The sequence below is a fragment of the Leishmania braziliensis genome, chromosome 13 (assembly GCF_000002845.2).
Source record: "Leishmania braziliensis MHOM/BR/75/M2904 complete genome, chromosome 13".
Taxonomy (NCBI): Eukaryota; Euglenozoa; class Kinetoplastea; order Trypanosomatida; family Trypanosomatidae; genus Leishmania; species Leishmania braziliensis.
In genome coordinates, this window is record NC_009305.2 from 395,928 (window position 1) to 410,980 (window position 15,053).

The 15,053-nt window shown below is 60.5% G+C and overlaps 3 protein-coding genes across 3 annotated transcripts; all 3 read right to left on the reverse strand.

The window, feature by feature from the left end:
• Nucleotides 1-375: 375 nt before the first annotated feature.
• On the reverse strand, nt 376-4,269 carry LBRM_13_1110 (conserved hypothetical protein; the record flags this gene model as incomplete). The annotated part of the gene is made up of 1 exon (XM_001563203.1): nt 376-4,269. One exon carries the CDS (start codon nt 4,267-4,269, stop codon nt 376-378), a length of 3,894 nt encoding a protein of 1,297 aa, XP_001563253.1.
• A 1,709-nt stretch (nt 4,270-5,978) lies between these two features.
• On the reverse strand, nt 5,979-9,488 carry LBRM_13_1120 (conserved hypothetical protein; the record flags this gene model as incomplete). Its single annotated transcript, XM_001563204.1, has 1 exon — nt 5,979-9,488. The coding sequence occupies one exon, from the start codon at nt 9,486-9,488 to the stop codon at nt 5,979-5,981; it is 3,510 nt and encodes a 1,169-aa protein (XP_001563254.1).
• Nucleotides 9,489-11,024: 1,536 nt separating this feature from the next.
• LBRM_13_1130 (conserved hypothetical protein) lies at nt 11,025-13,538 on the reverse strand (the record flags this gene model as incomplete). The annotated part of the gene is made up of 1 exon (XM_001563205.2): nt 11,025-13,538. The coding sequence occupies one exon, from the start codon at nt 13,536-13,538 to the stop codon at nt 11,025-11,027; it is 2,514 nt and encodes an 837-aa protein (XP_001563255.2).
• Between the last annotated feature and the right edge of the window lie 1,515 nt (nt 13,539-15,053).

The following is a 15,053-nucleotide window of genomic DNA, read 5'->3' on the forward strand; positions in this document are numbered from 1 at the left end:
GGGGGGGGGGGGAAGGGAGAAGTCTTCGTTGCCCCTTCCGCCGCCACCATACGCACAGATGCAAGCGTGTGTAGCAATCTCCCCCTCCCTCTCCCCCAAGCATGATTGCGAAGCAGAACGAGAGAGACGTGCCCGAGATGCGCCTGTGCAATGTGGCAGAGGTGGGGGGGGGGTGCGCGGATTTCCCATGATTGCCCCTCCTTCGTCCCTCGCGGATGGAGAGCTGCTGAAGAGTCGACTGCCCTGCCCCTCTCGCAGCGCGGTTGACAGGGAAGAAAAGGTCAGAGCATCACATGAGGGGGTGGCGCGGCCAGCAGTCGCACCAGCGAGAGAGAGGTCATTTGGTAGCGCAGGCGGCAGCGGGGGTAGGGCTGGCTAGGGCGACCCTGTCCACGGTTCGTGAGTGCAGCCAGGTGCTGTCATGCTACCAGAAGGACTGTCGCCAATGGCCTCGCCGCCATGGCGCCCGCCATCATCATCCTCGTTCCCAGGCGGGGGAACAAAGGGCGGCGGTGGCGGCGAAGCTCGAGCGTCCCCCGAAAGTCGAGTGGCCATGCGGCTCGACTTCGCAGGCGTAGACGACGAAGACGACGACGATAAAGAAGTCCCCGAATGCCGTGAGGTGTGAGCGCTCGCGATGTCCACCGCGCGCACCTCCTCTAGTGTGTCGTGCGCCCGATGCATCATGCACGGGCTGTCGGCACCCACCCACGTTGGAGCACTTGAGGTGGTGGCGGTAGTAGCTACAGTGGGGTGTGACGTGGGGACTGGTTGCGCCTTTTCAGCTATGCCGGGACTCGAGCAAAGACCCCCTGGAGCCCACGCGGCGGCAGCATCATCAGCAGCGGCGAGGACGGAAGAAGAAAAGGCATGGTGACCATCGGTATTGTCAGCGACATTCGAGCGCAGTGCTTCACCATCGCCCACGTCAGCAAACTCCACCCTCCGCTCATAGGCCGAGGAAGAGACCGCTGAGGAAGCCGCAGTAGCGTCGAGATCAGTGCGGGTGGGTGCATTGCAGGACTGACGCGCGACTGGGTCTGCATCTCCATTTTCACCACCACCCCCTGTCGCACCTTTCTCGGAGCAAAGCGGCTCCTCAACAGTTACTGGCGAAACTGTTGCCTGGTTGACTGCGGTGTCCTCACAGACGCGGCCGTCGCCACGGTATGTGACTTCTGCGGCCTCTGCTGCGCTCACCTTCATGGATGCCGCTTGAGCCACCTTCGGCAGTAAAGCCGCCGCCACGGCTGCGAGCGCGTCCTGCGATGCGGTCGTGTGCACCGGTGGAAGCGGTGGTGGCGGCGGGGTCGTCGACGCGTGTTTCTCTGCGGTACTGTGCTCTACCCAAGGCCCACGTACTTCCTCTTCCATCCCGTACCTCACCAGGAGAGCGGAGGATGCGGAGGGCGGGTACCCGTGAGAAGATGCCGGACTTGGTTGCTGCCCGCTGCGCCGCGCCACCGTCAGTGCTCGCAGCTCAGCGTTCTTGGTCGTCCGCTGCGCCTCATCGGAGCGGATCTGCGCCACCACCGTCTGCGCCTCAGATCGAATAGCCTCCATAATGATGGCCAAGACGTCATCCATGGCAACCAAGTCGCCGCTGCCGCTGCCGTCGGTGCTCCATGCCTCACGTGCTCCCTCGACATACGCACCCTCGTCCACTGTCCGCGATGATTGTGGGTCCCCAGCTCGTGCGCGCCGCTGGAGAGAGGAAAGCTGTAGCAGTTGCCCCTCCACCTGGCTGTACACGGCGTTTAGTGTTCGTTTGACGCGCTTGCACTGCTGCTGTGCCGTCTCCTCTGGTACACGAACGTCAGCGTTGACTTGAAGGTGCTGCAGTTTCTCGTTCAGTTCTGACAAGACGTCGATCTCCGCGCGCAGCTGGCGTCGATCGCGCTCGTGGCGGAGCTTGGCATCCTGCAAGGCTGTCTGCAGCGCAATGACCTCCTGGCTCTGTGCCATTAGCTTCGCTCGCCACTGCGCCACTACCGACCCACCACCGCCGTTAGCGCCGCTGTCTTCCACCTCCAGCAGCGTCGCTTGACGGCCTTCTCGGTAGCCTGCGGCGTGACCGTCCGACCTGCCCGCGGCGTACCGCTCCATGCTCACACGCTCCAGTTCTTCGCGATGTCGCGCATCACGCTCCACCAGCCGCAAACGCATCTGCTCCGCCTCTTCCTTCCGCTGCTGAGCCCATAGGTCTTGCTGCAGGTGCAGGTCCTTCTCCAACGCCTGAGCGCGGTCGGACGAACGGCCCATCGCCTCCAGCGCTCGTTGGTAGCTTGCGTTCGCCTCCTCGTACTTGTGGCGGTAGAGCTCGATGCTGGCAAGAAGCTTCTCCCGGTCTTTCAGGGAATCCTCGACGGCGACCTCCTCCTGCGGCGCCAGCCCGACCACCCTCCGCATGACACGCTCCAACTCCGTGTTGTTGTGCTGTAGTTTTGCTTCAATGTCAAGGCGGTCGATCTTTTCGTAAAGGGAGCCGAGCTGCACCTGCACGCGAGTCAGTGCGCGCTCCATGTCCCCCCAGCCGTGTGATGGCCCCTGGTGTGATGTGTGGGCGTTCGGTAGCGGCTCATGTGGCTGCTGTTGCAGTAAGTGGAGGAGGAGCTGCTGGAGCAGCACGTCCGTGGACTGCGCGTTGGCAGTGCCAGGCACTTGTGACGGCGCTGCTGCAAGCGGTGGCTGTTCCCCCGCGGTGGCAGTGGCAGGTGCGGGAGGGGTAGGGTGCGGAAGCAGCGGTGCCAAGTCACTAGCAGCAGCCGGAGTCGATGGCCTCGGTGTGCCAATTGGGGATGAGGTGACCTCCAGACACGTCATGTACATCACTGCCGGGGTGTCGAGAGGGCGTTGGAGAGCGCCTCTGCCAGGACGGTCCGACCGGTGTGAGTCGGCTCGCGATGTCGGCTGCCGCGTGCGCGTTTCTTCTGGCGTCAAGAAGACGAGTCGTGACTCACCCGCTTGCATGCCCACTAGCGCTGCTGCCGCCGCATCCCAGAGCGTCCCATCTGTGGCCGCCACAGCCCGTGGTGTCGACGGTAGTACTGACTCAATGCAGCTGCCTGGAAGACAGTAGAGGGACTGCTGGCTGACGCGACATAGCGCCCACGTTTGCCAGCAGATGGTCGCTGGCACGTCTGGGCGGACCACGTCCGGTGCTCCACCCATTGCCGCGGCCTCGGCCTTGTCAGTTTTGGAAAGCGGTGGAGCGGGCAACGTGCGCACGGATGAAACAGGCGCCGACGTAGTGCCTTCACGATTAGCCAGCACCGCCGCGTACTGCGCGACAGTGTAGATCGAGACAAGAAAACGGCTCGCTTTGTCGCGGTTTGGAAACATACACGTCCACCAGCACCTGCTGCTGCCCCCACCTCCTGCAGACCTCTGAGAGGAACTCTTTCGGCGGGCACCAGTGCAGCCGGCGTCGAAGAAGGTGAGGTACTGCGGCTGAGCAGCGTCTTGGCGCAGCTGCAGCGAGTCGCTAGCAAACACACCGTCGGTGGCGTCGAGAGCGACACGACAGAGCACCTGGCGGTTACTACTGACCAGCAATAACGTGGGACCGCAGGCCGCCACATTTGACGCAGCGCCAGCCCCTTGCTTCTCACGCAGGAGGTGTCGGCGCAAAGCGACTGACGGCGGTGAAGCAGCAGAGGTGGTGACTACGGAGGTAGGAGCAGAGGGCACACATAGTGCCAGGATACACGTGCCGCTGTACAGGGAGTCACGGTACGCTTGCACTACTGCATGCTCCGCTGTGATAAGCCCCGCCGCCGCCTCACCTGTGGCAGCCACGACCGCAGCGGCGACGTCGCTTGCAGCACCCGTGCTGCTGCTGCCCTCGTAATCGAACCGCGGAGCGAAGAAGGCAGTGATTTCTGTGGCCCCACTGCCAGTCACAACTGCAGCGCCGTTTGCAAGATTTCTGGCGGCAGTGTTCTCCATAGCTGAGGGCTGACTCGGAAAGCTGGCTTCTGCCGGCGTCGTCAGTGGCGTAGGGCCCGCGCCGAAGAGCTGCGACAGGTTTCGACGAGTGGCTGTCACCTTGCTGGACTCAGGAAGCTGCACTGCGGCTGTATTCATTCTGTCCCTGTCAACGCTCGAGGAGTAGAGCTGAGACGCCCTACCTGTAGAAACCGGATCCAGCGCCAGGAGTGGGCCCAATGCGCCAGACATGGCTCGATCACCTGCACCTGCGCCCGCGACGCTGACGACATCATCCACATCGTCGTCATTGTCGGACGAGAAAAGAGCCCACCGGTTCATTGCCCCCCTCCCCCTCCTCCCCTCTCTCTCTGCGACGCACACACACACGCCCGCGCGCAGACAACCACTGACGCACAACGGAGTCTCACGCCACCACCGCGCTCGCAGTGCAGCACCAAACACACACACACACACGACTGCAGCCCTCTATCCAAAGGCAACAAGCGGGAGAAGAGAGGAAAAGCAGCACGAAATAAAAAAACGCCTCGAGTTGAGCGCTCTCGTGTGTGTGTGTGCGCGATGAGGGTGGCGGGTGAACAATGCTCTGCGCTCGATGGTCTGTGCTGATGTACCGAAGAGGCGTACCTTGAGGGAACAGGTGCGCAACGAGGCGCTGCGATAGATCAACCAGAGAGGGGGAAGGGAAAGGAGGAAGTGAGAAGGATACTGAGGTGTGTGTGTTTTTTTTTTTGGGGGGGGGGGGTTGAACAGTTGCTAGACATATTGGGGTGCACCCGTGCATGCACAACGCAATCTGAGCGTGAGTGAATACATCCACGCTTGCATGCACTGGCACGCGCACACACCTTTACTCTCCCTGCTCGAGGCAATAGACGACAGCAGTGCCGGTGCCTTTGTGCGCCGCACATACGCGGAACCAGCAAAAAGCCGCGAACCAAGCGAGGACCGCAAGAGCGTTGGAGCTGTGCGCTATGAGTCCGCATCTTGTGCGAAGGACGAGGAGCGAAGGAATCGCTTGTGGCGCCTCGTCAAATTTCACAGACGACACGAGGGACACCCTTCAACGCCTAGTGCAATACGTGGCCTGCCACGATAAGTGCACCCGCCCCCCTCTCGTGTGTTTTCTTTTCGTTTCATTTTGGGTTTCAGCTGAGGTGCTCGTGCTTTGCATCAACATGAGAGAGAGAGAGAGGGGGGAGGGGTAGAAGATGACACACGGATTCCTCGCTCCTTGTATAGAAACCGAATGCACAGTCGTGGGGGGGGGTGGATGGGGGTGGATCGTGAAGATCATAGTGGGACAGAAGAGACAGGAGAGAAGCTGAGCTGTCGACAACAACATACACCAGCGAAGGGGATGCTAATAAAAAAAGGCGGAAGGGAGGGGGGGGGTCGTGGTGCCCACACGGTGCCGTTCGTCCAAGCAGCGCGGATAATGAGCTGCAGTGCAGGAGGAGGAGGACGAGGGATTTTGGACGGCTGGAAAGTCGGAAGAAGCGGGACCTGCAGATGAATCTGCTCCATTGCTCTTGTCCTCGACAACGGCACGACTACGAGCATCACTGCTGCTTGTTCTTGTGGCGGCGGTGGGTTTGTCTTCGCTGCGTTGCTTCTCACGATACCACCCAGTCACCGCGTTCACCTTTTGGGGGGGGGCACCCACGGAGCCCCCTAAAAGGTGAGAGAGCAGCCCAGTCAAGCACTCCTCTCGCCAACAACAACAGCAAAGAAAAACGAAACAAAGAAAGGCAGCGCCCCTGTCTACTTGTACATCGGGAAGAGAAGGAGGGACGACACATACACACCCACACACACGCACACGTGACCGCTCTTGTACATCAATAAGGTCAGCCCATCGAGCACCATCCACCATGGTGCACAACACCACCAACACGCGACGCCGTTGCGCCACCGCTTCCATCGAAGAAATGAGAGAACTCCCCTCCCTCCCTCCCTGCCTCCCCCAAAAAAGAAGGCGAAAAAGGAGAGCACACCGATATGCGCCACCGAGGCGACAGCGGACGCGGTCAGAGATCGCAGAAGATGTCATCGTGTGGGTTGTTGCGAATGAGCCACTCCGCCAGGTAATCCACCGGGTCCCCTGGCCGCCTTGCACATACCTCCAAAAGACCCTTGTGCAGGAGGGGTAGCACGCGCTCCTGCAGGTAGTTCGCTATCGGCAGCTTGCGCGCCTCCAGCTCCGCCACGTCCGCCTTCTTCAGCTCAAGAAGTCGCTCCGCGGCTGCTGAGCGAGCCTCAGCTTCCTTCGCGCACTCCAGGGATTCGGCAGCCGCCTGAGTCGCCACCTGCTGAGCGTAGGCGTCCTCCTCCTCGGCCAGAAGACAACGCTGCCGCACAGCCTCGCGCTGGATCTCCTCCAGGTTCTTGCCAAAATTATGAGGACATCCGAGAATAACTTGCTCGAGCAGCTGCTCCGTGCAGCTGAGCTGCGGTGGTGCATACGCGGACGTGGGCGGCATCGGTGGGACAAGAGGCTCGTTGCCCTCGATGGACACCAAGTGCACCTCGGCGCGCCGTTCCGCGCCCGTAGTGCTGCCAGTGCTCAGCAGAGGCGCGGCAGTGGCAACCGCATTCTCCCAGTAGCTCAGCACCGAGTACGGCCTGTCAACGTACTCTCGCTTGTATGCCTGGAGAGCGTGGTGGAAGGCTTCAATGTCGACGGCGCGTGTGGCGTCGTTGTTGCCGCAGGCCGTCACAGCGCCCTCCTCCGACGCTGCTCCCATCGCCATAAGGCGGTTCAGCAGGTACGTGTTGGACGCTTGGAGCACAACGACGTGATTTGGCAGGCATGCATCGCTTGCCAGCTCCTTTGGCGGCGGCGCCTCCGCAGCGCCAGCTTCTTTGTCGTCGTGGCCGTCGTCTGCAGCACCAGTACCAGCGATTGCAGCGGCATCGCCCTCGTTGGCGTAGCACGGCCGAAGCGCCTCTTCCTCCGTCAGCGGCAGCTGGAGCTGCGCATCCTCGCTGTCGCCAAACACGAGCCGCGCCAACTCCAACGTCATCGGCACCCCATCCAACACGAAACCCTGCACCCGGCAATCCGGCTGGGCAAGGCGCCAGCGCAGCATAAGGGCCTGGGCGCGGGGTTGGAACGGCGCATGCTGCAGAGCAGCTTTGAGCTGCAGAAGCTCCTCCTCTTCTTCCTCCCGCGTCTTCTGCGCATCCTTGTTTGTCTTCTTCTTCGCGTTGGCGCCCCCACCAGCGGCGGCGGTTTTCTTCTTCGGGTTTGCCTCTGGCGTCGGTGGCCGTGGGTGCAGCCGGAGCAGCATCACGCGTTCCATCTCCGCAATCTTGCTAGTCCACGCGTGTACCTGCGGCTGCACTGCCCACCACTCCGACACAAACGCGTTGAGCTCTTCTTCCTCCGTCTGGGTAAGGGCCAGATCAGTTGCAAAGGCTTCGTCGTCGTTGTGGATCGCTACCGAGGCTACAAGGGTACCTGGGCCGGCTTCTGTCGGCGCGTCCCCTGGTCCACTGTAGCTGCTTGCGCCATTTACAGTGCTGCCGGGTAGGTGGTAGCTGCCACGACTCGCCAGGTCTGCGGCGTCAACTGCCTCCTGCTGGTTGTCGCCCGGTGGCGCCACTCTTCCACGAGCACCTACTAAGGTGACATCGCCACGCTCAGCCTGGGCATCCCACTCGCGTTGCTGCTGCGCCAGCAGGCGCCGCCGCTTCAGCCCAAGGCGGCGTGCCCGCTCGGCTTCTCGCACTGCGGCCTTCGTTGACTCCACGCGTGAGCGAAGTTCCTTCAAGGCGTTCGTGTAGTCGAGCACGACCGAGTCCAGCGATACGCACGGCAGGCGGTAGTAGTGCGCCACGCGCGTAGCGAGGTACGTCTTTCCAACTAGCGGGGGCCCAACAATGGCGATGCGATGCGGTTGGACGTGGTGGGCGGCGGTGAACTCGTCTGCCGTGGCGCAAAGATGGCGACGAATGCCACCTTCTGCAATCCATGTGTTCGGTAGCGGCAGCAGCTGTTGCTCGGAGGCGGCCGAGTCGAGCGGCACGGCCACCTCCTCGGCATCGTCGGTGCGCTCCATGATGATTCGCATTGTCTCCGGCTCGACACGCAGGTCGATAGTGAAGTGCTCCACATCTCGGTACAGTGGGTACGATGCTGGCGCGACGGGGTGCATGGCACACCGCCCACCAAACATGCGGTTCACGGCGGAGACGATGTCCTGCCAAGAGTTTTGGTTGCTCCCGTCGGTGGCGAAGAGGTAGCGCCGCTCAGGGAACGGCAGGGCGTCAGCGGGGCAGCGGAGCAGTTTGCGCACAAAGCAGGCAAGATCCTGCACGTGTACAAGTGGAACGCGCTGCCGGCCACTGCCGAAGATCGGCAGTGTCGCTGGGGTTGCCGCGTGCTCGTCTTGCTTCTTCTCCGACTCGGCAGACCAGGCCAGGCGGAAGAGAGGTTCGAGTAGGTCTTCCTCGCCTCCGTAGGGAAGGCCTCCACAAATAACAAAGGTGTCCAACGGTAGGCCCTTCGCGTGATGTGCGGCTGCGACCGCCTTCTCGGCATCGCGCCAGTTCAGATACTGTAGATGCGGTACACGACGGTTGTACTGATCCTCCGTCAACACCTCTGCGCTAGCGTCAGATGCCACGGCGGCGCCGCCATCCGTGCCGGAGGGACGATTGCCATCACCACCCCCCTCCTCATCGTCGTTCTCTCCGCCGTCGCTACCGTTGCCCTCATCCCTGGCTGTGGTTTTGTCGCCACGCATCGCGTCCACTACGGCGTGCCGAGATCGATCCTGCGCCGTCGCAACAATGCGCTCCAGGAAACGTGGCGGAGGAGGGGGGTACGGAGTCTCGACGTCGTCCTCGTCATCCGCGCCAGGGCCGTCGTCCTCGTCATCTCCGTCGCCAGCAGCATTCTGCTCTTCTTCCAGCGACGGTGTGGCGTACCACGTCATGAGGCTGGAGAGCAGGACGAGGCGCTTTGGTTGCGGATAGGAGGGCTGCCTCTGCAGGAACTGCACCATCTCAAGCACTGTTTGAGCCTGCCGCAGCTCCAGCACGATCCAGTCACATGCGAGCAGTGCAGCACGCACGGCCACGGAGTCGAGGCGTGAAAAAAACGTACCGGCATCACACGATGTGAGCGGCGTGTCGCTGTCATTGGTGCGAGCCCCGGTAACAAGCACTCCTCCCGCAGCCGGGTCGCTGTCTGCAGCTCCGAGTACTCCAGACCCTTCTGACGGCAGATCCATGTGAGCACAGGCACTATCACCGGGCATCAGCGTGGTGCAGCTCTCCTCCAAGACGTTCTTCTCTTCCTCGACGCCAACCGGAATCGCTGCTGCGCCGGCGGCGCCATCACCAGCGGCGCATGCCTTCGCCGCTTGCTTCTGCTGGGCAGGCGACGCAGCGGTGTTGAGCTGCACTGCGGCGGCTGTATCCCATGTGCAGCCGTATACGTGGTAGAGCGATGGGGACTGCTGAAACTGACGCAGCAGGCGCTTGCCGACAAAGGAGTCCACGTAGGACAGGAACACAGAGATGGGTGGCATCTCTCTCTCTCTCTGTGTTTTTCTCTCTATTCGAGGCGTGTGTGCTTTGTATTCGGGTATGTCAGCAGTGAGTGCTGAACGAATTCTACCCTCTCTTGCGTCTGCCAAGTCTTCACCGTCTCAGCCCTCTCTCTCTCTCACTTGGCAACAGTGAGGGCTAGTAATGGCAGCGAAAGAGAAGAAACAAAGATAGCGACTACTGCAACGATGACCCACGGCACGGGAGACAGCAATGGGAGAGAGAGAGAGAGAAAGTGGACGAAGCGGGACAGAGAAGAGTATGCGCATGACGGGGTGAGCAGAGAATTGGGAGTGGCGAAGATGTCTTGAAAAAAAAAAAAAAAACAAAAGTGTAAGACGCCGTCACTTACGTTTGCGCGTTCGAGTGAGAGAAGACGACTGGGGACGACACGTTGGCCTGCTGGTCGCCACTACCGCCTCTGCAATCATCGCTGCGAGTGGTCTGGCGGCCCCCCACCCCTCCACACACACACACACACACACACACGCACGCACGCGTCGGCTTCGTCATGCACTCGTGGAACTTTTGCAGAGGGAGTGCCGCATCGTTTCCCCTCTCGTCGCTCACCTGTTCATCTCGAAAGGTGAGTCCCTGAGACCCATCCAAAGAGACCCTTGAACTTCCAGTAAGACGGAGTAGGGGCCATGATGTGGAGGCGGGCCTCCCCATCCACCGCCACGCGGCTGTGCCCCGCTCCGAATCTCCGGATCGTGTCAGTGCGTTGTTTCTCCATCGTTGCCTTCTTTTTCGTTGGAATGTATTTTACTCTTTACGAATAGCCCCCTCTTGTCCTCCACCAACCACCTCTACAAAACCCGCGTTCACCTCCCCATCACCGCCAACTACCATGTGCAGAGAGAGAGCGAGAGAGAGGGAGAGGGAGAGAGGGAGACCTAGGCACATGGGTGCCCATCAGCACATCCAATGCGCACTCACTCTACACGCACAACCCAAAAGGAGAGAAAAACCTGAAGAGAGACGAAGAGAACAGAGAAAAGCGCCACCACAACAAACAACGGGGGAAAGGGGGAGGGAGGGAGAGCCGCGTGATTACGCCATCAAGCCTCCCCCTTCCCTCCCCTTCTCCTCTGCCTGCATCCTGCATCTCAGACAGAACGGCGTTCTTCAGAATCACAGTCACGGCTGCGAAAGGGAGAACACGCATGAGGCAAGGTAATCGCAAAGTTTTCCTCATGCCGCGCCTGGTGTAGTACCCGGACGCACATGGGCTTCACCACGCACAACACCCCCTTTCCCTCATGAGGGCGCGGAAGGCAGAAAACGAGAAATCGAGGCAGCGAAAGTGAGGCGGCAGCGGCGGCGACAAAACGCCTATGCTGGATCGACTCCACCCTGTCAGCGGCGCTCACTTGAGTCACGTAGAACAACGAGAGCAACAGGCAGAAAGACTCAAGGCCACACGCCAAGATGTTGGGTTGAGGGGCGCAGGTCGTAGCGAAGTGGGACGAGGAACGGACGAAGGCACAAAGCGTCGTGCCTCGGCGCTTCCGGGTTTATTCATCCATCAGAAGCTGAGAGATGAGCTTGTGCACAAGGCGCTCCTTGTTGCGGCTCTTGCGATCCAGCTGCTCACGGGGTATGCCCTCTAGCGCCTCCAGCACGGTCGACAGCTCGCGCTTCACAATATCGTAGACGGCAGCTTGCTGTGCATCCTTCTGTGCCTGCAGCCGGATCGTGCGCAGCCAGTCGTCCCACTCCACGTAGAAGTCGGACAGCAGCTGCAGACGCAACGGTACCGTACCGGACTGCAGTGGCATCTCGAAGGTGAGCTGTAGGCAAAGACTGAGGAAGAGCGGCAGCGTCAGTGTCTTAGGTGACGTGAGTACCGCCTGTTTCTCCCGGCACAGCTCATTCTCCAAAAATGTCAGTAGAATGCCGATGTCGTTGGAAGCGAGGATTGTGGTGAGGGCACCCTTCCAATCCCCCTCCTTGGCCTGCTCTACCGCCCGTGCCAAGATGGCATCCGGGCTCGGTGGCGTCGCCGCACCCTCGGCAGCCTTGCAGGACAGTTGGCACTGTGAGAGCGCTACCTTCAACTCTTTCATCTCCCCATTCATGGAGCGCAGCGATGAGCTCAGTTTCTGGCGGAAGGCCTCGACCTGGGCAAGGCACGTCGCGGTCTGCGCCGACGAGGCTTCCAAAGTAGTGCGATTCAGCTCCTGGAACCGCTTCGTTGTGGCACCGATGCGCGTGATACTCGCATTGACGACGCGACGGTACTCTTGTACTGACTGCAGCGAGTTGAAGTCTCCTGTGACGTGGGCAGGAATCTCTAACTTGCTCGCTTCGTTGGCCGTCCGCTCCACGGAAAGGCGGAGCTGTTTGCCGAGGAGGGCCTTGAGTGCCGCCGAGGCCGCTGCTGCGCTGCCGCCCTGCACCTCCTGCACAAAATTGCGGATACTCAAAATAAGCTCGCGCTCCCCGGTCGTTAGCACGCCGTACTCGCTATCAACAGCCCCCGCAGTGTCTACAGACGCAGGTGTGGCATGCGGCTTCGTGGTTGCCGTGGATGCTGCAGTGGTGGAATTTTTCTCAAGGCGCGCGCGGTTGCGGATAGCGAAGGTGCGGCCGCTGTTCTGCGCCTCCGTGCGGTAGCGTGAGTCTTGCAGCAACCGCATCGTATCTGATGCACTCTTCTGCATATCGACAAGGTCGGCATCGATCACCTTGACTTGCTCGCAGAACTTCTGCGCCTGCGATCGAATGATGGATGCGACAGCCGTCTCCGACAGGCTGCTCGTCTTGATTTCGCCTGTAAGCGAGGACGAGACGGCGGTGATCGGGGTCAGTGCCGCGCCGGCGGCACCTGAGCCAGCCGATGCACTCGACACGTCGCGACCAGCACCAGCACCGCCAGTCGCGAGGGACGGGAACCAGTTGGCCACAGAGTCGCCCCTCGCTACGGACAAGTTCGACGCACCTGCGAGGCGGCTGGAGTTGGGCATCGACTGCACAAAGCCGGTTTCTGTTCGAATTGTGATGAAGAGCTCGTAGCTGACGGACTTGCTCTGCGCGCTCTCTGTGACCTTGCCAACGGACGTTGTCGAGCACAGCGCTGGTCCTGCCATGCGCCAGGACGTCATCCGGTACGCCTTGAACAGGGTGTGGTGGGTCTCGATCACCACCGCGTACGGCCTCGTGCGAGAGCAGAGCGTGATGTACTCCTCGTCAGCAGTGATGCTGATGTCGTACTCCTCCCTCAGCTCATCTTTGTAGGAGAGGTTCAGCTGCTGCTTGAGCGCGAACTTCTGGGTGTCACTCTGATAGGCCCAGAAGCGAATCTCACGATTGCCCTGCGCCGCCGTCACGACGAGCAGTTCTTTGCCAGACTCCTCGGAGAAGGCATGGTGCTGGAAGAAGCAGGCAAAGGTTGGCGCAGTGTCTTCATGCGGCTCCCAGACACGCCCCAGAACGCTCTTGCGGGTGCGAGTCGAGATGAGGTCGAGGTGGGTCGACTTGGCCGGCACGAGCAGCAGTTGAGCTGCCTGATGGTAATCGATAATGGGGAACCTTACCGTCGTCTTTGGGGTGAGAGGAATCTTGCTCTTGATGAGGCCAGTAGACTCTTCCACCTCCATCACGTTCTGCTGGCCGAGGACGTAGAGCCGCTGCGTCTCGCCGGCAGTCGAGGCGTAGCCCTCCTCGTCCAGTTTCGATTCCACCAGCGAGACGGAGATGTCGCCGTTTGCCTGCGTGGTGGGGCAAATGATGGCCAAGTCCTTCCCGCCCACAGCGTAGAAGAGAGTCGGATGACCGGTAATCTTCTCTGTCGATACGAGGTTCGCGACTGCGGCGACTTTGATGGTCATGTCATTGTGCTTCCCGTGGCGGTTCAGCACCCGCAGCATGTTGGTTTGCTTGACGTTCATGCAGAGCAGACGTCGGTGACTTGCCAGTATCGGCTTTGTGCCAGCAGTGAAGTTGGCAGACGACGTTTTGCTAAGGATGACATCGGACTTGCAAGGGAGTATATCCGCATCGCTCGTAACGTGGTTCACGCAGTCCATGGTTTGCGATATCTCCGCAGGTCTGCGAGAGGGGATGGCGAGCGATTACAAAAGAAAAGAGACGAAGAGAAAGAAGCAAAACAAGACAGAGGTGAAAGGGCTCGTCACTCAAGTCACAGCGCTGAACTGGAGAGAGGGCGTTGCCGTAGCGGCGATGTGAGTGGAATTATCGCACTGGCCGCCGCCGCCGCCGCTGCTGCTCGACGAGTACCGCGAGAACAGAATAAAAAGCCAAACAAAAAAGCAAACAGCGAGAAGAATCTGCCAAGGAACGGTGGTAGGAAGGCCCCACTTGGAGACGTACAGGTCCACTAGTAAAAGCAACACCAACACACTACTGGGGCGGTACAGTGTGATACAACAATAGGAGGAGGAGGAGTGTGGTGCGGCGCGGGGGTGGCGGACTCGCACACACGCAAATACAGCGAGAGAAAGGAAGAGAGACAGAAGGGGGGAATGGCAGCCTGACACACTCTTTTTTTTCCTTATTCTTCGGAACGTCGATATGCGGGACGGAGAGACAGCCCTGGCGTCAACACTTCTGTCCACCACAACTCGCAAAATGGGTCTAGCACGCCACAGAGGGAGAGCACACACACACACACACACACACACGCGCACACTAAAGACCACCACCACAGCAAACTAAAAGAATTCGCTGAAAAATGGCTGGCAGCAAGTCCGAGACACACGCACACACGCCAAGAGCGCGGGGGAGGGGAGGGGAGGAAAGGAAAGGAAACAACTGATCAAAATTAACGAGGGGGTGAGGGCACAACTTACAGACGCGGATACTCAGCGAAGGATTGGCAAGCGCGCACACACCCAAAAACAAACGAGAGGTGAAGAATCGGTAGCGGGAAGAAGGTGGAGCGAGAGAGATGGTAAAGGCGCGGAAGAGTGGCGCCAGTGCCACCGTATGTCTGCCGTTGAAGCCAACGAGGGCAGAGCGCACAATCAAAAAGAATGTGAGCAATCGAGGGAGCCGAAAAGAGAGAACAGCTTCAATCGAGCGAGGGCGTCGAACCTGGGAAGAGATGTGCAGGCACACACACACCGCCAAAACAGCGCACTGGCCTATTTTTCATTGTTTTTCTTTCAACACATTCATTCGTTTCCATATCACACGTAAGTTCAACTCCGCTCTACCTCCTGACCTGTCACGGGGCCCATCGCGTGGTGCGAAGCAGCCGTAGACACACGCGTTACAGCAATGCGCCACCTCAGTCACCGGAGCACGCCCCCCCTCCCTCGCCTCGCACACCACCCACACCCGCCTCGCAGGTTTCTCTGACGCAACGCCACCTAGCACCTGACCGCCGGCGTCAGTAGCGATACATCGTTCGCACCTCCCCTACGCCGTAGGGGCTTGACCCTGGCCGCGCCAGAGGTGGTTTGGCACTGGCAGGGGGATAGGGGGACTGCTTGGCTTCCTCGGGAGAGTGTGGGTGTGTGTGTGTGAAGTCTGCGATACCACGCACGGAGGTGTCCCCCTTTTCCTCGCCAGCAAGAGCG